At 52.3% G+C, this 20,734-nt stretch overlaps 1 protein-coding gene across 1 annotated transcript in view; it reads right to left on the minus strand.

Moving 5' to 3' along the window:
- Window positions 1–463: 463 nt before the first annotated feature.
- TXLNG (taxilin gamma) overlaps window positions 464–20,734 on the minus strand; it is a 49,004-nt gene continuing 28,733 nt past the window's right edge. Inside the window, exons 4-10 of the mRNA XM_056131294.1 lie at window positions 18,690–18,860; window positions 16,963–17,157; window positions 13,826–13,945; window positions 10,959–11,033; window positions 6,378–6,470; window positions 3,526–3,621; window positions 464–3,024 (exon numbers count right to left, since the gene is read on the minus strand). Coding sequence (XP_055987269.1) covers window positions 2,812–3,024; window positions 3,526–3,621; window positions 6,378–6,470; window positions 10,959–11,033; window positions 13,826–13,945; window positions 16,963–17,157; window positions 18,690–18,860 — 963 coding nt within the window. The 3' untranslated portion in view covers window positions 464–2,811. The remainder of the gene's footprint in view (window positions 3,025–3,525; window positions 3,622–6,377; window positions 6,471–10,958; window positions 11,034–13,825; window positions 13,946–16,962; window positions 17,158–18,689; window positions 18,861–20,734) is intronic.

The following is a 20,734-nucleotide window of genomic DNA, read 5'->3' on the forward strand; positions in this document are numbered from 1 at the left end:
TTAGGAAATTGGATTTTGAACTTAAAGCCTGAGGTCCTGAAAGGCTTTTACCTTTTTAGAAAATGGGGCTGGAGCCATATTACTCTGGGGGAGGGTACTTAAGCAACCTGTGTTCAAGTCCTGGCATCTCATATGTCCCTCAAGCCCATGAGGAGTGGTTACTGAGTGAAGAGCCTGAGCGTTGCTTAGGTGTGTCCACAAAAGCAACCAAATGAAAAGATTTAGAAAAACGGTGCAGAGAGACCTTGGGTGGCAAACCAAGCCTAAAGGACTAACTCTCGACAGAGTTCACCGACCCTCCTGTGGTAACATCGTGTGTCCTGGCATGTGTTAGTCCTGCTGAGTTTCTGGATGATTGTAGCTATACCATTTTCTTTCTCCCTTGCCTAATTTTAAAGGCAAAGTACAATATTGGTACTTGGTGGTCACATGGGTAACAGAATACACAGAAGCCTAGTAGATTTATCATACATATTTACTTAATCTATACAGAATCGGTAGATAAAATCAGATTCACATTAGTGAAAAATCTCTACAAAATGTCTTTTGAAAAGCAAAACAAGACTGCCTCAACAATTCGTATCCTCATGAAAGACGTGGGCTGTAAAAATAAAGCAGTGTGTTTATTAGCACAAACTAGAAGATAATCTGCATTTTTCACAGTTATTTCCATCTACAGTCTGAAAGAGGTAGATTTTTTTTCTGCAACACCTGAGAATTGGATTGTGATAACCAGGTGTAATAAAGGCAGTTGCATACATAACTAAAATATACTGGTCTCAAGACCAAGCAACGTCCTACAACTCTGAGAATGAAATGGTTCATTACCCAAGACCTGACTAGACTCTTTGGAGTCTACCGCCACTAGAAACACACACATACTCCGTGATGGTACAACAAGATGCAATTTAGGTGAACTGGACAGTCCTTTTGACCTGTTCTGGGCCAGCCTAGTAGCAATGCAATCTAGCAGGCAGAGCCGCCCGCACTGGCTGGTGGTGCAGTGATGGCTTTCCGAGGGTGTCCTTTGAGGAGCCCATTTGTTTTCACAGGATGTAATGGAGGGGAAGACTCCGAAAGGACAAATTCATCATCCCAGACAGAATCTATCCTTCAAACACCATGAAAGCATCTAGCCAAAAATACATAGGAAGCGGAGAGCAGCAGGCCGGAGAACTGCCAATACATTGCTCTGGAAAGCCCTTGAAAGTATGCAACAGGCCCCGGATTTTACAATCTTCCACATAGGACAAGCACCACAAAGGAATGTGGTGGGCTACATAAATGGCTGGATCAAGTAGTAAAAGCTACACATCCCCTGGTGGTTGTGAATGTGGTCATTAGTACTAGTTTGGAAGACTGCTACATAGCATAGTTTGGAAGACTGCTAATTTCCTTCGGAGGAAATGGGCCCAACATTTAGTAGCCAAAGGAAGTATCTGTAAGAGACTGTTGGGTAGGTGGGGTGGGGTGGGGTGGGGTGGGGGTGGTTGGTTCTGCTTACAGCTTTGACCAGTTAGTAACTCGCCTACTCGGCAGATGTTCCTCTCCCTCTGGCCCTGGGACTAATGTGACTGATGACTGATGGAGACGTGCAGCCTCCCTGTCAGGTCCTGGTCCCCTTCTAAAGGACAACTCAATCCTAAGGCCAATTTACACCATCGACTTGATGGCCCTTACTTGACAAACTTTGTTAAGCAGAAAAACAGAAAAGCCTTGAAAGTAGCTTTGCTCGGTGGAATGTGCTAATAACAGTTCTAATATTTGATTTGCATCAAGTATTTGATTTCCATAAGCCATGATTTCCATAAAGTATTTCAATGCAAGTTGTACTTTCATCCATGCAGTCTGATTAGTCATTTGCACTAACCTAAGAATGACGCACTTCATTTTGAATGCTCCCTCCTCCCAAGTGTTCAGACCTCGGTAATACTGGTTTGTTTCAACATTTTGACAGTAACTAAAAGGGTGAGAAAAAGACTGAAGGCATAAGCTATAGATCCTGACTGAGCACTGCCAAGTTTTCCCAAAATTCCAGTCGTGCGGATTTGGATGCCCTAGTTTTCGGTGTGGCTTCATAATCCAAGTCCCTTTTCAAAAGAGCTGGAGAGCACTGCTGGTGGGACTCGGGGCAGATGACTCCTCGACCCCTCTCCTTCACAGTCCTCCAAACACACACTGGCTCTAACCAACCTGAAGTCCCACCGAAGTCTGTCTGTCCAATGACTTGCTAGTAAAGATTTCCACTTTGCTAAAACTTTTAAGGGATTTGGGTTCGAGACCGTATCAGTTTGTCAGTAGAAATACCAAAAAAAAAAAAATCAATTTGAAATGCTATGCATGTTTCTGACCCAACACTAGCTTTACTTTTACTTCGCGTTTAAGTGGGCTTAGTAGCTAAAACTAATGTTGGTATTGTTTCCGAACTGAGTGGCGGGAGCCCAGGATGCTGGGATGGGCCTATTTCACAGCAAAGAATAAAGGTTCCTTGGAAAGGCTGGTCCTATCTTGAGTGAAATCTGGAGTTGGGATAGTCCTGTGTGAGGAGCAGGGAGGGAAAGAGAAGGCAGTGACTACATGCATTCCAGTGAAGGGGAACGAGGCAGGTGGTGTGCAACAGAGCTGAGGAAATGTAGAATACAACTATCGGAAACTGCGAAGCAGCCTCCGGTACCATGGAAGTCCAGCAGTTCTAAGAAAATACAGATATGGTAGAAAAAGTAAAAATTTTCACCACAAAACCAATAGTTACTACTAACAGAGAAAGTTATACACAAAATAGAGCTCTCCGTACAGTGATCACACTTTATCTTAGTCAACGGACTCGATGGCAGGGGTGGGGACACAGGCAGGGGCAGCTTCCGGCCCCGAGGCACAGCAGGGTGCCCCGTCAGGGCCACCCCCCTTCAGGACTTCCACCTTCTCGCTGAGCTCGTTCCTCTCCGTCTGCAGGGCGCGGCACAGCTTCTCTAGCCGGTCAACTTTGTTCTGAAGGGCCTTGCACTCTTGATCACGCACTGTTTTCTGGAGGAGACACAACGGCATTTATGTAACCTGGCTGAATATAAATTAGGTCGCTGCATGCGAAACATCTGAGCCAGAATGCAGAGTACTCGTCTCCACGCCTCTTGAACGCGTGCAGGTTCTTTGTTCTAACATCCTGGCTAACTCTGTCACCTATGTGCAGCGGATCCGCAATCCCTTTTGTCCTACGATGGCGAGGCTTTAAGTCCTGGGGAATATTTAGAAACCTAACTGGGATCCACTTCACATGCAGTTTGGGATGGGCACACGCTATGAAGGAAATGCCAGATACGCGTTACGCCGGACAGGCCTGACTGACAGCAGGCGTGGATTCGGCCCAGCTCTTCAGACTCACATTCAACTAGGCCATCGGGCTGGCCAAAAGCTCTCGGCGCCTCCCACGCACCCCTGCTGGCAGGGCTCAGCAGGTTGGGGGTGGGGGGGCCTTCCTGCACCTGCACCTGCACCACCCAGCCACTCACCCCCAGCTGAGCACCTCACCTCTTCGGCCATTTGCAGAAGGGCTTTGTTATTGTTCTCCCACTTGCCGCGCCAGACTATTGTCTCTCTTTCCAGTTTTTTGATTTTCTTTGTCATCTGTGAATGGACATAGTTGCACATTGATACTCGCCCATCGCTGACCTCCCCCAACCTGACACAGTGTCTCCCTGCCCCCCGCTGCTGCACCTGCCTCCTCGGATGACAGCTGCAGGGCCGCGGCCGGGCTTATCTCAAGCTGCTCAGAGCGGAGCAGCAGGAAGCAAGGTGAGGGAGAAAAACAAAGCCCGTCTCCGTTTCCAAGGCAGCGGCAGCACTTGACCTCCCAGCCAAGCTGGCGCAGCCTCCGTGCCAGTGCACACGGTGGGGGCCGGGGGGGGGCACAGACCTTCTCAGGTGGCCCCCGGGACCAACGGATGCTCCAGCCTGCGCCACGGTACACAAGTGGGCCAGTAACGTCTCCATTGTGATGAGTGTTACTGTGTTTGGCATATCGAATACGTCACGGGGAGCTTGCCAGGCTCTGCCATGCGGGCGAGATACTCTCGGTAGCTTGCCGGGTTCTCCGAGAGGGGCGGAGGAATCGAACCCCCACAGCAGGGCCAGCCGCGTGCAAGGCAAACGCCCTACCCGCTGTGCTATCGCTCCAGCCCATGGCACAGGGCAGAGAACAGAAACCTCCCTCGAAAACAGAAACGGAGCTGGTGCCCATTTTACTTTGCCACCTCCAAGGCCACGCCTGTCTCCGAGCTCGAGTCAACACAATCCAGGGGCTATCCCAGTGAGCGAGAAGAAAAGAGAAGAACCCTTCATCTCGGTCATCATCAAGACTTTGATTTCCTGAGCCAGAAAGTGGAAGGACTGCACTCATTTGTGGAATATAAAGTAACAGAATGGGAGACTAACACCCAAGGAAAGTAGAGATAAGGGCCCGGAGGATCGCTCCATGGCTTGGAAGCCGGTCTCACATGCTGGGGGAAGAGGCAGCTGGGATAGAGAAGGGAACACCAAGGATGCTTGGAGGGCCCGCTTGGGATGGGAGATGTGTGCTGAAAGTAGACTATAGACGGAACATGTCACTGTCACTGTCCTCCCGTTGTTCATCGATTTGCTCGAGCGGGCCCAGTAACGTCTCCACTGTGAGACTTTGTTGTTACTGTGTTTGGCATATCGAATACGTCACGGGGAGCTTGCCAGGCTTTGCCGTGCGGGCGAGATACTCTCGGGAGCTTGCTGGGCTCTCTGAGAGGGGCAGAGGAATCGAACCTGGCTCGGCCGCGTGCAAGGCAAACGCTCTACCCGCTGTGCTATCGCTCCAGCCCGAACATGATGGCCACTTAATACCTGAATTGCAAACCACAACACCCTAAAGGAGGGAGAGAGTGTAAAAGGGAATGTGCCTGCCACAGAGGCAGGGTGAGGTGGGGGGGGTGAGGGGAGGGGGACTGGGAACATTGGTGGTGGAGAATGGGTGCTGGTGGAGGGGTGGGTGCTCCATCATTGTATGACTGAAACGTAAGCACGAAAGTTTCTAAGTCTATAACTGTACCTCAAGGTGATTCATTAATCAAAAGCAAAAAAGACTTTGATTTCTGCTTTTGATAAAGATAAAATGCCCAGCCCTGGGAGTTTTCTCTATGTGGCACGTGGCACTGCCTGGTGTGGCTCTGGGGCTGTGCCCGAGGCTTACTGGACCGAGAAGCCCTGCCGGACAGTAGGCAGCTAATACCGGTGGCCCCCAAGCCCTGCCACGAATGAGCTCTGAGCACAGCGCCAGAGGCCGGCCCTGAGCACAGCTGGGTGTGCCCCCAAAGCGAACAAAAAGAACCCAGAAATTCGGAATGGGATTTGTGGGCCACCAATGAGCCCTGTTTGCCCAGACCACCTCATGCATCACTGCCTGCTGGCTCGGTTCCGGCGTGGCCATCCCCCAAGGCACAACGGCACAGAGACCACGGGGACAGCTCAGCTGGGGTGGGTGAGTGCCCACAAAGCTGCCAGGAGGACTGCGACCACGCCGGGGAGCAGAGTCACGGCACAGGCCTGGCGGGCAGGGCTCATCGCTGCACCCAGAATTCCCTGATTGCAGGGGCTAAAAATATCGGAAGGTGGTCACTTGAGCACTGAATGTGCCAAGAACGCCCTTCTACAGAAGGGTTGGCATTTTTATTACTTTCAGAGAGGAACAGAAAGGCATAGAAATCTCTTGTCCACAGTCCTGTTCCACGATGCAACTGGGACATTAACCAAAGCGTGCCCCCGCCCACTGCTGCGGAAACGCCGGCCAACAGCCCTGACTAACCTCCAGTCAACGGGCCCACCACCACTCAAAACAGCCCCGCTGTCTGGGAAACAGGCCAAATGCGGATGGACAGAAGGGTGGTATATAGAGACGCATTGAACTACATGCTCGGATTCTCAGCTTGGTATCAAAAATACCTTTTTGCTTCATCTAGGCAGGAAAATGAAAGAGAAGCCAAAGAACTCTTTTGGGGGCAGAAGGGGGAAAATAATTCAGTAGCAGTATGGTTAAAAAAAGCCTTAAAGAGTGTGAGAGAGAGAGAGAGAGAGAGTGTGTGTGTGTGTGTGTGTGTGTGTGTGTAAAGAAAAACCACTTTCCCCCCCTAACAAACTATATTGAACAGAGAAATTCACTTCAACAGACAACACGAACAGCATCAAGCGCTCATTAGCATGTGGGCTAACACCAAGCCAGGTGACCACAAGTGCCGTTAGAGGCTCAGAGTCTGGAGCCAGACGGTTCCTGGACGCCCCAGGCATGCTTGTGAGCTCGGAACAGCTGTGACAGCGTCAATTCCCTTCCAGGGAACAGGCGACTACCGACATGCAAATACCTTTTCCATTTCCTGGCGGAAGGTTGTAAACAGTTCGTTGCTTTTCGCCATGGTAGTCTGGAATTCTTCAAATTTATCCATATAGAGAGACAGCTATAGGGAAAAACAAATAGGAAGTACTCTGAGTTTCAGGTAAACTAACAAATGCGCCGTGTTTCTGTGTTTTTGGTGGTGCTGGGGATTGAACCCAGACCTCAGGCATGCAAAGCAAGTGCTCTATCACTGAGACACATCCCGAGCCCAAACCAAACACGACAGGGTTAAAAACTGTGTCGCCTTATGACAGAAATAAAAATGAATGCACCAGTCTATGGATACACGGAAACTGATGGCTAAGGCCTACTATTCTGCTGAAATGTACCGAAGCAGGACATTTGGTTGGTTTCACCATCTTTAGCGAAAGAGTTCACAGTGTACAAGTCTGCACTCGTTCCACTCCACCAATCAGAATGGGAGGATGTGCTGGAAGGTTAGGAATGAGCCCTTTGCAGACTACCTTCTCTCTCAGACTTGGAAGGAGACCCTGGAAGAGAATCACTGCTACAATCCCACCTGCCCAGTGTTCTGCTACTGAAGATCTCTCCCCCGAATGGGGCCCAGAAAATAACAGCGCAAGCCAAGTAATTCGTTTGGATGCGAGAGAAACAAGTGGGTGCATAGTTAGAGGGAAAAAAGCGCGAAGGGGCAGAGTAACACGTTCTCTTGTTTACTCCTCTCCTCCAGGAATTTGAATTTTCTTTCCTCTGTGAGTAGAGGGCTCTCAAGCGTCAAGTGGGATGCAGAGCATGGCATTAGGGGCTCCCACACCCAAACACGAGTGCAGGTGAAGGGGGAGGGGCTCACAGGGGGCTCAGTCACGCGGCTGAGGTCTGCAGGAGACCCCCAGGGTAGACAGCTAAGCATGGAGGGAACTCCTTAGGGCCCAGCTGCTATGGCAGGAAATAAATGCAGAGAATCAAGTCCGGTTCCGATCAGACAATATACAAAAGAAAAGCACCTGAGGGGCGGGCAAGACTCCCAGCTTGAGGGAGATTAAAGTGGCGGCAGTCTCAGCAGGAGAGAGCTAAACACGAGCGGGAGGCCCGGGTTCGATCTCTGGCACCCCATAGAGTCCCTGTGAGCACCAGGCTAGGAGTAGCTGCTAAGCAGCTCTGGGCTTGGTCCCCAAGTGAAACAAACAGCCGTCAACAGTCGTCTGAATGCGAACAGGGTCCATTTTATTCAAGATGGAAGCGGGTTCAATGCTGACCTCACAACACCAAGCCCTGCCTAGGCGGGTTTATGGGGCCGGAGGGAAGAGCCGGGGGCCCAGACACCCCGGAAGGCCAGGATCTCCATCAGCAGGAGCTGGACCCCTCCTGGAAACAAAGACGGAGGGGTACTCCAAGGGTACTCCAAGGCAGCAGGGCCTGCTCCCAGCCCTCCGCGGAAGCCTTGGGGGCCAGCCGGGACACCCTGAAAGCACGCTCGGAAGGCAGACAGCGCAGGGACACGTGCTCTGCTGGCACGGGGACCCGAAGCAGAGGCTGACCAGGGGCTCAGGTGGCCCAGCACAGTGCTCGAGGCCTCGAGTTACTACGCCGTGATCTTGGAAGCGGCCCTGTTTGTCAAGATTAAAATCAAATTAACTGCAAGGGTTTATAAACATAAACCCAGGGAGAGGCAACAAGAGACGCGTGGGCCCAGAGGTCCCTCGGGGGGGACGAGTTCTCTGCACCCCCAAGAGTCTACACCAACTCTCCGAGCTCCCGGGAGCACATCTACCCGATTTCCAACTCTGAAAGCGCGCCCAAAGGGCTGGAGCGACAGCACAGCGGGGAGGGTGTTTGCCTCGCACGCGGTAGACCCGGGTTCAATTCCCAGCATCCCATAGGGTCCCCCAAGCACCGCCAGGAGTAATTCCTGAGTGCATGGCCAGGAGGGACTCCTGAGCATTGCTGGGTTTGACCCAAAAATAAAAAAAAAAAAGAAAGAAAGAAAGAAAGGAAGGAAGGAGAAGAAAACAGAAAGAAAGAAAGAAAAGAGCGAGTGAGCGAGCAAAGGCACAGGATGGCCAATGCCTGCCTCAAGGCGACCCCCACATTCACAGCACCAGAAACCCCCATCTCCTCCTGATCACCTCAGTGGAGAGACAAGCTTGACAGACTGCATATCCTCTCCCCATAAAAACGCCAGCAGAAGACACAGACTTCAGTGTAATGAAGCCGGTCCCTGGCAAGCCCGCTGGGAATGCAGCCAACAGAGAAACGCTGACGGTTTCCCTCAGACCCGGGGGCGGTGGGGGCGCCCACCCTCGCCACCCCCACTCAGCGAGGCCCTGAGGCCCAGCCAGGGGAGTCAGGGAGGAGCGGAGGTGGCCGGGCCGAGCGGAGGGCGCACAGTGGCTTCTCTTGCATGGGCTCCCCGAGGAACTCCAACGTGCCCCCAAGCCCCGTCGGGGGGGGGGGGAGGGCTGACCCCCTGGCCGCACACAGGCCCTGTATGTGGGAGCACATGGTTGGAGAGCACTGTGTGGAGTGGGCCCCCGTCACCAATGGTGTTGCCCAAAAAACACCCCCCCCAAAAAACCCCAAAATGAACAAAATGTACAATTTCCCTGCCCCCCCAGGAATAAACACCAAAGTTTCCAGCTAAAAAAGCACCATCCTGGGACTGGAGCAATAGCACAGCGGGGAGGGCATTGGCCTTGCATGCGGCCGACCCGGGTTCGATTCCCAGCATCCCATATGGTCCCCCGAGCACCGCCAGGAGTAATTCCTGAGTGCATGAGCCAGGAGTAACCCCTGAGCATCGCTGGGTGTGACCCAAAAAGCAAAAAAAAAAAAAAAGTAAAGCACCATCCAGAGTGGGCAGAGGAGGCAAGGGTACTGCCGCCTTTGCAAGCTTGCCAAGCTCCAAAGTGAGCGAAGTCCGGGCCCTGTGTGAGCCCCGCGCGGGGAAGGGGGTACCGGCGCTCTGTGGGACTCCAGAGTCCCAGCACGCAACAGAGGGGAGCGCCCCCCACCCAGCTCAATGAGGCGGCCGCGCACTCTGCTTTGTGGGAGGCCTGGGTGGGATTCCACCACCTTGTGGACAATAGCCCCGAGCACGACCAAGTGTGTCCCACCCCCCCCCCGGAAAAAAAATCCCAAAAACTCTACTCTGGAATTCTACAGAATTGGAAACCAATGAAAAAAAAAATCAACAGAGCAAACAGCATACTAGACTCGGCTGTGTGGTCTGCAGACGCAGCAGCCGAGGCACTGAGGGAGCCGGGCCCAGGGCTGGCCGGGGCGACTGCATCACGGCCTCACTCCGGACCCGGCCCAAGCCTCTGCGGGGTCCCCAGGGCCAGCCCCCACCCTACCTCCCCAGGGAGACCTGACCCTCAGGGGTGGCCTTGCTCTGTCCGGATGGGCAATTGCGCACAGTGTTATCTGTACGTCAACCCGCGCTCACTCCGCCCAGCAAGTGTGTTCACGAGCTGGGGGGGTTGCTCTTCCACCCTGCGGTGCCAGGGATGAACTCGGGGCGTGACACAAGCAGGGCCAGTGTTCTGCCACCGAGCCGCACTCCTGGCCGCCGGTGCCCGTACCACGGGCTCTACGTTCCAATGGCACCCGTCACTGCAACGGAAAGGGCGGCTCACAGCTCCACGGAACCACAGAGGAGGAGGACGACGACGAGTCAAAGGGATCGCGAGGAGGAACAGAGCCGGAGGGGGCACACTTCCGGTCTCCACACCACACTACAAAAGCCAGGCGATGGAAGCAGTGTGGCGGTGCACAGAGATGGAGCACGGACCATGGACACACGGCAAGGCCGGAGGACACCCCCGCGCAGGCGCGTCTCGGCAGTGGGGCGGGGAGGGGGGAGGGGGGAACGGGACAGCCACGTACCACTCCCGAAACTTAACTGGAAATGGAGTAAGGACTTAAATGTCAGACCTGAAACCATTACATTCCTAGGAGAAAACATAAGTAAAAGCTCCTTGACATCTGTCATCTTGGTCACGATTTTCTGATTTGACATCAAAAGCACAAGTAACAAGGGGCTGGGGACTGGGGTCGGGGAGCATGCAAGGACCGCCCCAAGTTTGATCCCTGGCACCAAGTGGGCCCCTGAGCCCAACAGTACCCTGCCGGGTGGTGTGTGGAACCTCGCTGCTGGGTGCTCCCTGGGAACGGCCCTCAAGTGCGCCCCTCCGCCCCCAGTTAAAACCAACGGTCGGACGATTCAGCAACCCCGCCTCGGATTCTATGCCCAAAGGAGAGGAAACTGCTATCTCAAAGGAATAGCCGCATTTCCGCGCTCACTGCGGCATTGCTCGAAAACGGCAGAATATAGAAACAACTTGAATCTGTACAGATGACTGCATCGCAGTGTGCGCACACATACACACATGCGAATGGTTTTCAGTCATTAAAAAAGTAAAAGCGGCCATCTGCAACAATATCGGCGGACAGTGAGGGCATTATGCTAAGTAAAATAAACCCGGCACAGAAACGCCTCACTGGAGTGAGGTCCTGAGTTCGAGTCCCAAAATGCCGGATTTTTTTTTCCCTTACAAATCCCAAGTCTCCCCCAATGTCAAGAAGTTACCTGCTGTTTCAGTTGTACTTCTTGCTGTTTCATTTGTTCGTATTTGTGTCTTGATTCTGTTGCTTCTTTTAATAACTAGAAAACAAACATTTTGGCACACTACTAGCAGTAATTAGAAATAAGACCACAATGACCAGATGGTTAGGCTTAATCCTTCTACTCATTATTTTAGCAAGAGTCATAATCCATCGAGGACATAATTTGTGACACCAATTGCCAATTACCTGTATCTTCATCTGTTCCATTTGTGAACACTTAGGAATGTAGGAATCATCTGTTCCTACTCAGAAAAAAAAATAGCCTGGAGGTCTAATAAGGTTTACCCCCCAAAATCAAACTAGTTATATTTTAGGTGAAAACAACTGGGAATAATCATTGTATCATGACCAATAAGATTTGTGTTAATGAAGTCATGAAATTTACATACAGGTGGTACTACATGGAAAGTATCATGCTAAGCGAAATGAGTAAGAAAGAAAGAGAGGGATAGACATAAAAAGATTGCATTCATCTGGGGGACATAAAGTAACAAAATAGGAGATTAATATCCAAGAATAGCCGAGATCAGTATCAGGAGGATTACTCCATGGCTTAGAGGCCAGCCGGGCATTCTAGGAGAAAGGGCAGCTCAGATAGAGAAGGGAGCACCAAATAAAGGGTGTTGGGAGGATCCTCCCAGGATGGGAGATGCATGTTGGAAGTAGACTATGGACCGAACATGATTGCCACTCAATGCCTCTTTTGCAGACCACAACACCCAAAAGGAGAGAGAGAAAACAAAGGGAATGCCCTGCCACAGAGGCAGGGTGGGATGGGGAGGATGGGGGTGGGAGGGATATTGGGATCCATGGTGGTGGAAAATGGGCACTGGTGGAGGGATGGGTACTTGATCATTGTATAATCGAAACCCAAGCACAAAACTTTGTAAGTCTACAACTGTACCTCATGGTATTTCACTAATAAAAATATATATATAAAAAAAGAGTTGTGTTAGCAGAAAACATGGCTAGGAACCTTGAAATTATCTGAGTAATTCAGAAAGCCTCTCTTCTGGCTGAGAGTTGTAAATTCAGGGTGAAAAAAAAAAACAATAAAGCAACAAACTCAGAAAGAACCCCCAGTTCTGGGGGCTGGACAGACAGTACAGCAGGTAGGGTGCTTGCCTTGCGTAATGCCAAACCCAATTTGATCCCCAAGCACTGCCAAAAGTGAGTGCAGACCCACTGTAATTCCTGAGCACTGCTGAATGTGCCCCCCCAAAAAAAAAACAAAAAGAGGAAAAAAAATAACCCATTTCCAACGATGTTTTAAAAAGTGGCAGAGAAGTCAATAGATGCTTTAAACTCATAAACTAGTTTTCAAGAAAATTCCTGTGAAGTTGCAGGACATAATACATACAAACAAGTCTTGGAAGTCAATAAATAGCTAGAAAGTATTAACAGGTATTGCGTGCGCGTGTTGTGTGAAATTCAGGGATGTCAGTATGTTCTCAGTTGAGGCCCAGATACTGCTGCAGTTCCCATGGGAGGATGGGATTGCCTGGGGCCCCACCTTTTCACCCTAGCCCCAATCCCAGCATGGGCCAGCGACATCTCTCCAGGGCCCGGCAGGAAGCTGACTCTTCAGAGCAGGCTCGCTGGGAGAGAATGCTGGAGCAAACAGCCCTCAGTCTCCTAGTCACTCTTCACCTCACTTTTCTGCCCACTGAATTTGAATGCTCAGTTTAAAACAAGAGAGTCCACTGTCCTGGCAGTTGCTGGCCGACAGGCAATATAACGTGAGCGTGTGCTTTGGGAACGCTATGTCATTAGGATAAGACAATTCTCTTAAGGGGCTGGAGCCATAGCACAGCGGGTAGGGCGTTGGCCTTGCACGCGGCCGACCCAGGTTCGATTCCCAGCATCCCATATGGTCCCCCGAGCACTCCCAGGACTAATTCCTGAGTGCATGAGCCACGAGAAACCCGAGAAACCCTTGTGCCTCGCCAGGGGTGACCCAAAAAGAAAAAAAAATCTCAGGGAAGAGGGGGCCAGTACCACGGCACAGCGGGTAAGGTCTTGGGCCTGGTCGGTTGGAGTTCAGTCCCAGCATCCCATGTGATCCCCGGCCCTGCCAGGAGTGTTTCCTGAGCGCAGACACAGGAGTAAGCCCTGAGCAGCACCACCGGATGTGCCCCCTGTCCCACCCCCAAACTGGAGGAATCATCATAAGGTTTAGCCGGACCATGGACACAAGGCAAGGCTGGAGGACACCCCCGCGCAGGCGCGTCTTGGCAGTGGGGTGGGGGAGGAGGGGGGAACGGGACAGCCACGTACCACTCCCGAAACTGGTACGGAGTAATGTCCTCCCATTGTTCATCAATTTGCTTGCGCGGGCCCAGTAACGTCTCCATTGTGAGACTTGTTATTACTGTTTTTGGCATCTCGAATACGCCACTGGGAGCTTGCCAGGGTCTGCCGTGCAGGCAGGATACCCCCAAACTGTACCAACCAATATATTTTCAAGGGACTTCTTAGCACCCATCTTGGCAAGCCTGCTAGTAAGCGGAATTGCCAAATGTCCGCTGCTACCCAATAGTGCTCCAGTTCTTGCAGCTGAGACCCAGAGCCGAAGAAGGGAACCAATATTCTAAGCAAGTGGCAAGTCAAGCTGACTGTCAGCCTCTCACTACCATGGCCGTCCAACCTCGCCAATGTGTGTTCTGTATGAAAAGTAAGAGAGAGTTAAAAAGCACGTACGTACACACACACACACACACACACACACACACACACACAGAGTCTGTCTCACTCGGGAGCAAAAGCCCAAGGACCAGGGCTCTGGGGTCCACCTGATGTTCACTCCTCTTGGGAAGAAGCACAACTTACAAACTCTCTTTCTCGCTGATGCTTTTCATCAGCGTCTTTTATCAGTTGTGTCGTCTGCTGAAGTTTGGCATCCACCAGTTGCTGCTGCAGTTCCTTATGCTTGAACACTTTGTCAATATGCTGTGGGAAAAGCAAAATTTCTCTGGTCACTCGAAAGAAAAAGACCCGATGAGGAGGGCGGGCACACGCCGCCAGCTCCGAAACTTCGCCCGCCTGCTAGTGGTGGCTCTCTGTGCTGGCACAGACACGTCCTCGCTGCGGCCGCGTGTACCAGTCCAGCACCTTCGGAAAGCTGGGCCGAGTCCCTCCTCCGAGGCTCTCCCCTCCCCCACCAGTAGCCCCACAGCGGCAAGGAGCTTCCCGGCCCTCTCTGCTCCAGCGGCAAAGTCGCTCCTGACTGGCTTTCAGGCACACGGTGTCTCAACAGTGATCCCTGCGCCAGCTCCCAACCAGGCACTGCTGTTCTGAAGTAAGTGGTGTGCAGTCTCGTGGCCGACATCCATGAGCGCTTACCCCCTTTTCAGCACCATCTCGCATCTCTCCACCAGAGATATTGGCCCCTCCCTCTCCCCCGCCCCCTCAGGGATGTTTCTCATGAGTATCAGTCCTCATCAGAGTGCTCCAACCTGTCCGGGCCGGGCATCACGCACATCACTTCCACACACCCCACCCCTTACAGGCTCCTCAATTTCTCACGTGGAGGCAGGAACGGCCCCATGCCCAAACCCGCCAAGGCCACGCCAGGCAGGGGCACTGCCGCCTGGCATCCAGCAGACGTTCAGTGAAACGTCACCGTTTCCACGCACAACCGTTAAACTTATAACGATTACTTATATGAAAGAACACGCCTTTTCAGTTGCAGAAAAAGCAACCCTTCTGGTTATGACACCCTGCATGGAAAGAAAAAGGCACTCGGCAAGAAGCAGCCCAAGGCCCAGGAGAGCCCAGCCCGTGACCTCTCCGTATCCATCAGTGAACGGAAGACCGGCTGCTGCCAACTCCAAAGCCACAGGACTGGAGGGTAGCCCTGCAGCTGAGCCGGCACCCACAAGGTCCCCTGAGAGCACAGCTGGGCGTGACCCACAAGACAAAAACAAGTCAGAAAGAAAATAGGACACTGTGTTTAAATATGATTTAAACTGATAGTTTTTGGATTTTCTATGCTAAAGCAACTGTCACTGAAAAGCAAAACAAAATGAGTCATTCTAACAGAATTGAAGGCTTAATACTTAAATGAAAAATTTATTCTCTGAGGGATTAAAGAAAAAGGATTTCAGTAAACTAAAGGCAATCTCATGTCTAAGATTTGAAACATCAGCCAACCAGTGACATGGGTGGACTCTATTTAATTCAAATCAGTATTTTTTTCGAGGAAGCAGTGAGGAAATTCTTAAGAGTGACCCAACATCAAGCACTGCTGTTAGCTTTTGCTTCGTTTCCACTTTGGGGGGCTGCTTTGGGACCGCTCCCTGCTTGGTGCCTGGGGGTCAGGCCCAGTAGCGCAACTAGGGGCCGGGGAGCAGCCGCAGAGCTGCAGGACACACTTGGCCAGCGAGAACCCAGCACTAGGCCGGCGCTGCCAGCAGGTGAGGACACAGGATCTGATCTTCTCTTGAAAGGATAAAACACACCTGCGAGCACGTCAGTTTACTAGTATAAACGCAGGCTGTGCGTCATTGATTTTTCGGTAGCTTCTGGTTTTTGCTCCGGGCTTCATACCGGCTCTGCGCTCAGGAGCGTGGGGGTGGGGGGGGACGACCCCCGGCCAGCCGGCCGCACCCGGTGCAAAGGCCTCTGTGCTGAACTCTCACCCTGGCCCGTGGCGCGGCACACAGTACGGGGCTAAATGTGCCGGCCTTGCACACGGCCGGTCCCAGTTCGAATCCTTAGACAGCAAAGGGTCACTCCGAAGGCCCCGAACAGCACAACAAAATGAGCTTTGAAGAGGGCTCAAGGAAGCCCTGGGTGCAGTTCCTGGCAATGCAGCCCACATTCCTGGCATCGGGCAGGCACCAGAAAATCAAAGCAAAAATACAGCTCTACCTCTAGATTTTTAGAGAAAAAGACATTTTTAAAAAAGAAAAGCACTGAGGGGCGAGTTCTATCCCTAGCATCCCATATGGTCCCCTGAGCACTGCCAGGAGTGATTCCCGAGTGCAGAGCCAGGAGTAACCCCTGTGCATCGCCAGGTGTGATCCAAAAGGCCAGAAAAAAAAAACCAAACAAAAAAAGGGAGAAAAGCACTGAAATATATAATTTCTAAAAATCATATGCCTAAAAGTAACTGTCAATAACATTGTAAATGATAATTCTATAATCAAGAATCGACTTTTGTTAGTGGGAGAAGGTGGGCCACACCAGTGGTGCTCAGGGTCGCTGCATGCAAGGTGAGTGTCCTGCCCGGCCCCTCTAAAAAACCAACGTCTAAGCCAACTGCAGTCGCTCATCCCACCCCGCCCCGTGGGCTGTGCTCTCTCTGCTGCCCTCCAGATGGGCCTCTGGGCTGCTAAGTAGGTCACCACGAGAGCACTGCGACCCGGGGCAGCTGCTGCCAGCGCTCTGGGATTGTTTATCTCAATGGGTACATACGCGAGCAATTAGAAAATTGCTTTTTCAAACATGATATGAAACTGATCCTCAAGGACAGTTCAAATGAGGACCAAGAGGACCGGGCCTTGGCAGGTAGGGTGCCATGAGTGGGGGTGCGGAGGGGGGTCAGGACAGAGAAGGGAGCACCATGACAACCGTAACTGGAAATGACCACTCTGGACAGGAACTGAGTGCTGAAAGGAGGGAAAGGGACAGACATGATGACCTTTCGGTAACAGCATGCAAACCATCATACCCGAGGGGGGCGGGGGGAGGGGTGAGAGGAGTCTGCCCTAGAGGCAGGCAGGAGCTGGAGGGGGGTGGCAGGAAGGCAACTGAGGACATGAGTGGTGAGACAGGTGCACTGGTGAAGGGTCGGGCGTTAGAAAACTGCATGACCAAAACCCCATCATGAATAATTTGAACTTCGTAACCGATGCAGTGAAAAGAGAAAAACTGCCCCTCCGTCCCCCAGAGGGCACAGTGCCCTTCAGACACATCAGATGGGGCACAGGGCGGTGCCCCGACGGGGAGTGAGCGGCCTCTACCTCCTCGCGCAGTGCGTACTGCTCGATGAGCTTCTGCAGCTTGTCGCCCAGCTCCGTGTTCTCCTGGCGGAGCCTGGCGTTGTGCGTGTCGTGCTGCTCCAGCTGCGCCTGGATCTCATTGAGCGTCACCTGGAAGTGCGCCGTGGCCTCCTTCCGCCTCTCCTCCTCCTCGCGGGCCTGCTGCAGGTTTTCTTCCTTATGATCCAAAACAAGGCCTGTTAATGGTCCCCGCCTCAATGCTGGTCCGCGCCGCTTCCCTTCCCTTCGCGTGCAGGAGGCGCATGTGGAAAAGCAACTTTTCCTAAGTCGCGAGAGCAAGCACAGAGACACCAGATGCCGTGCTATAAGACAAGTGCGACACAAGCCCCCGAAACACACGCCCGGGCCGGTCCCCCGAGCCCCCCAGGTGGGGCCGAAAAACATCCCCCATTTCAGAAAACAAGCCCGCGCTAAGCCAAGCCCGTGCGTTTCGCCAGGCTGCTGTCTCTGATGCCTTCTGGCCATGCCTTGACTCTTGACACGGGACAGAAGGACCACACACCTTACAAGGCTGACTTTTGGGGGAGCCAGAGTGCCCAGCAGGCGGCTGGCCCAGATTTGATCCTCGGCGCCCCGCAAGGAGTGATCCCCAAGCACCACTGGGGGTGGGTGAGGTGAGGGGCCCGAAACCACGAAGCCGAACAAAAAGCTGGCTGTGAGCAGAGAGCTGGCTCGGTCTCCGGCACTGTGTGGTCAGGAACACCCCTGAGCGCGGAGCCGAAAGCAGTTCCCAAGCACTGCCTGGTGCGGCCGCTAACACCAGGAAGGCTGACTTGCAGCTCTGGCTAGGACATAAGAGCTAAAGGATCTTCGCATAGCTAAAAAGTCATCCGCTCAAAACTGTGCTTTCTGGGGCTAGAGCGGTAGCACAGCGGGTAGGGCGTTTGCCTCGCACGCGGCCGACCCGGGTTCGATTCCCAGCATCCCATAAGGTCCCCTGAGCACCGCCAGGAGTAATTCCTGAGCGCAGAGCCAGGAGTGACCCCTGTGCATTGCCGGGTGTGAGCCAAAAAGCAAAAAAAAAAAAAAATTGTGCTTTCTCTGCTAGGGGGTGGCAAACATGGCACCCGCTCTAACGGACCTCAAACCCCAAGGCTTCCGGCGCCAAGGCAAGAGGAAGGGCTCCCCCACTGAGCCCTCGGGGCCACCCCTCGCGGCCACTGCTCTTTCCTTCTTCCACCAGGCGTCCCTGCTTGCTCTTCCTTTGTAACAAGCCACGGAGGAAGGGCCACTCCAAACCCACCTGGCAACCAGCGGCAAATTGGGGGACCGGGGGTGGGACCCGGGGCAGATAAATCCCTCCACTCAGTTACGACTTGCTCACTTTACTGCCAGGTCCCACACAGGGCAATTGGCTGCATCAGTGCTCAGAGAAAGCTCGGGAGTCTGAGCGCATGCTTGCACACAGGAGGCCCAGGTCTGCTCCCTGGCGCCATATGGCGCCCTCAGCACAGCCAGCACCCTGCTGAGCACTGAGCTGGGAGTAGCCACTAAGCTTTGCCGAGTATAGCCCCCCCCCCCAAAAAAAAACCCCAAAATATCTAAATCAGCAACGTCGCCCTCATGTGGACTACGCATGTCCAAGCCAGATTGGACCTGGCTCAAAGATTTATGTCAAAGAGGCAGCAATAATTCTCTAATAAGCCAAGTCGGTGCCACCTGAAAAACAGAAAAACGAACCAACTAACCTTTAGTGTCTTATTATGACGCTGTAGCTCCCTGCAGAGAGACTCCAGCTTGCTCCTCGCCAAGATGGCCTTGCTGTGCTCGCTCTGCAAATGAACCTTCTCTTTCATGATCTGGGCCTGCTTCTTCTGAAGAATCTTCATTTGCTTCTGAACGTTCCTGCTCTCCTCCAGCTGAAATGAACAATCGCTCAACAGTGAAAACCTTTGCATTACGGCTGGGAGAATTACAGTAAGAGCAGAACAGTTTCCAAAACCAAATGTTGTAGTATAATTTGTGTTTCAATTGCTTCATGCCATGTTACTCTGCCAACCCTCTTTTCTTTTTTACTTGCGGTAGGAAACCAAGTAAATAATTTGCGGTAGGAAAAAAAAAGAAACGGCCTTAATCGCTTTGATTTCTTATTAGAAACACATGAAATGCAATTTCCCGAAACCTTTCTGGTCATCAGCGGCCCCGAGCTTGCCTTTTGTGAAACACATAGACAGGCTGCTTTAATGAACTGGGCCTCGGAATTAGCACCGATGCAGCAGTGACTGGGTGCCCTGGGGGGATTGGAGGGTCCCTGAGATGTTATCTCTGGAGCCAAGGAGGCGACTTCAGGGCTGGAGCAACAGAGAAGATGGCAGCCTTTAAGAGTTTCCTGAAGGAGGAAATGAGGCCGAGTCACCATTTCAAAGGCAAGAGTGCCGCCTCGTGGCCGAAAAGGAACATTGCACTACGTACCCATGCAGTCACCACTAAGTGCTGACTTCCGGGCTATCAGAAATTCTTCGTGGAAATCGCTACCCCGAAAAAAAAAATTTGTTTTTGCATAGGACTTCTGCTAATCCGCCTCTGGACCCGGGGCTCCTCTGCACACACACTCCTTAATCGCACAACGAGCTGGGAAAAAACTGTCCCAGCTCAAGGTGACCAACCCCAAGCTCTGGACCCCCTCACCTTTCTGCTTACGTGGCGGTGGTGGGGGTGGGGGTGGGTTTCTAATAAAAGCATCTGGGCCATCACCTCAAGAGCCGAGCTTATGTTTCGCGTGGGAAGCCCGGCACCACAAGGCCCCGCGCGGACCACCAGGAGTTCCCGAGCCAAGAGCTGGGAGTAACCCCCGAACGTTAAAAGAGAAAACACATTTTGCCTTTAGTTGTTTTGACTTTATTGCGGCTAATACAACTGAGGAACTGAAATTATTTTGAATCCTTACTGTTAATTTCATTAGGCATGTGGGCGGTAAGCCATACCCGGCTTCCTCCTTGCCTGTTACTCACTCAGGGATCACTCCTGGCAGTGCTCAGGGAGGCAGATGTGGTGCCAGGGATCAAACCCAAGTCAGCTTAACCCTTACTCCCTGCCCAGCTCCTATTACTATTTCCCCCAACGTCAAGAATCAAACCCAGGACCTCACACACGCAAGGCAAGTGCTCGACTGCTGGGCCACGTCTCTGGCCAAGGAACTGAAGTATTTCATTTCACTAAATTATTTCCGTTCAAACAGCCACATGTGGTCACGGTAACTAGTTCACACGGCACAACTACAGAGTATTTCCTTTGCGTGTAGCTATAGGTCAGGGGCCAGCGAATGTCCTCCAGAAGGGCCAGAAAGGAAATATTTTAGGTTCTGAAAAACAAAAGGACATTTTAAATATCTAATTGAAAAAATGCCAGGCTGGAGAGACAGTACAGTGGGTAGGGTATTTCCCCTGCATACGGCCAACCCGGATTTGATCCCGGGCATCCCATATGGTCCCCTGAGCACCGCCAGGATAATTCCTGAGTGCAGAGCCAGGAGGAACCCCTGAACACCGCCCAGTGTGGTCAACGCCTCTCCACCCCCCAAAGGAAAAACAATGTCAAAACCATTATTAGCTGTGGGCAATGCAAAATAAATGAATGTTGCCAGACTTGGCCACAGACTTAGTTTTGTTTTGTTTTGGGGGAGGGAAGGGCTGTTAGGGTTCAAACCTAAAGTCTCATACGTACTCTCTCCTGCTGAGTCACGCCCCTGGCCAAATATTTCAGTGTTTCCAAACAAATAGCACCCAAGAGGCCC

The sequence above is a fragment of the Sorex fumeus genome, unplaced genomic scaffold (assembly GCF_029834395.1).
Source record: "Sorex fumeus unplaced genomic scaffold, SorFum_2.1 ptg000086l, whole genome shotgun sequence".
Lineage (NCBI taxonomy): Eukaryota > Metazoa > Chordata > Mammalia > Eulipotyphla > Soricidae > Sorex > Sorex fumeus.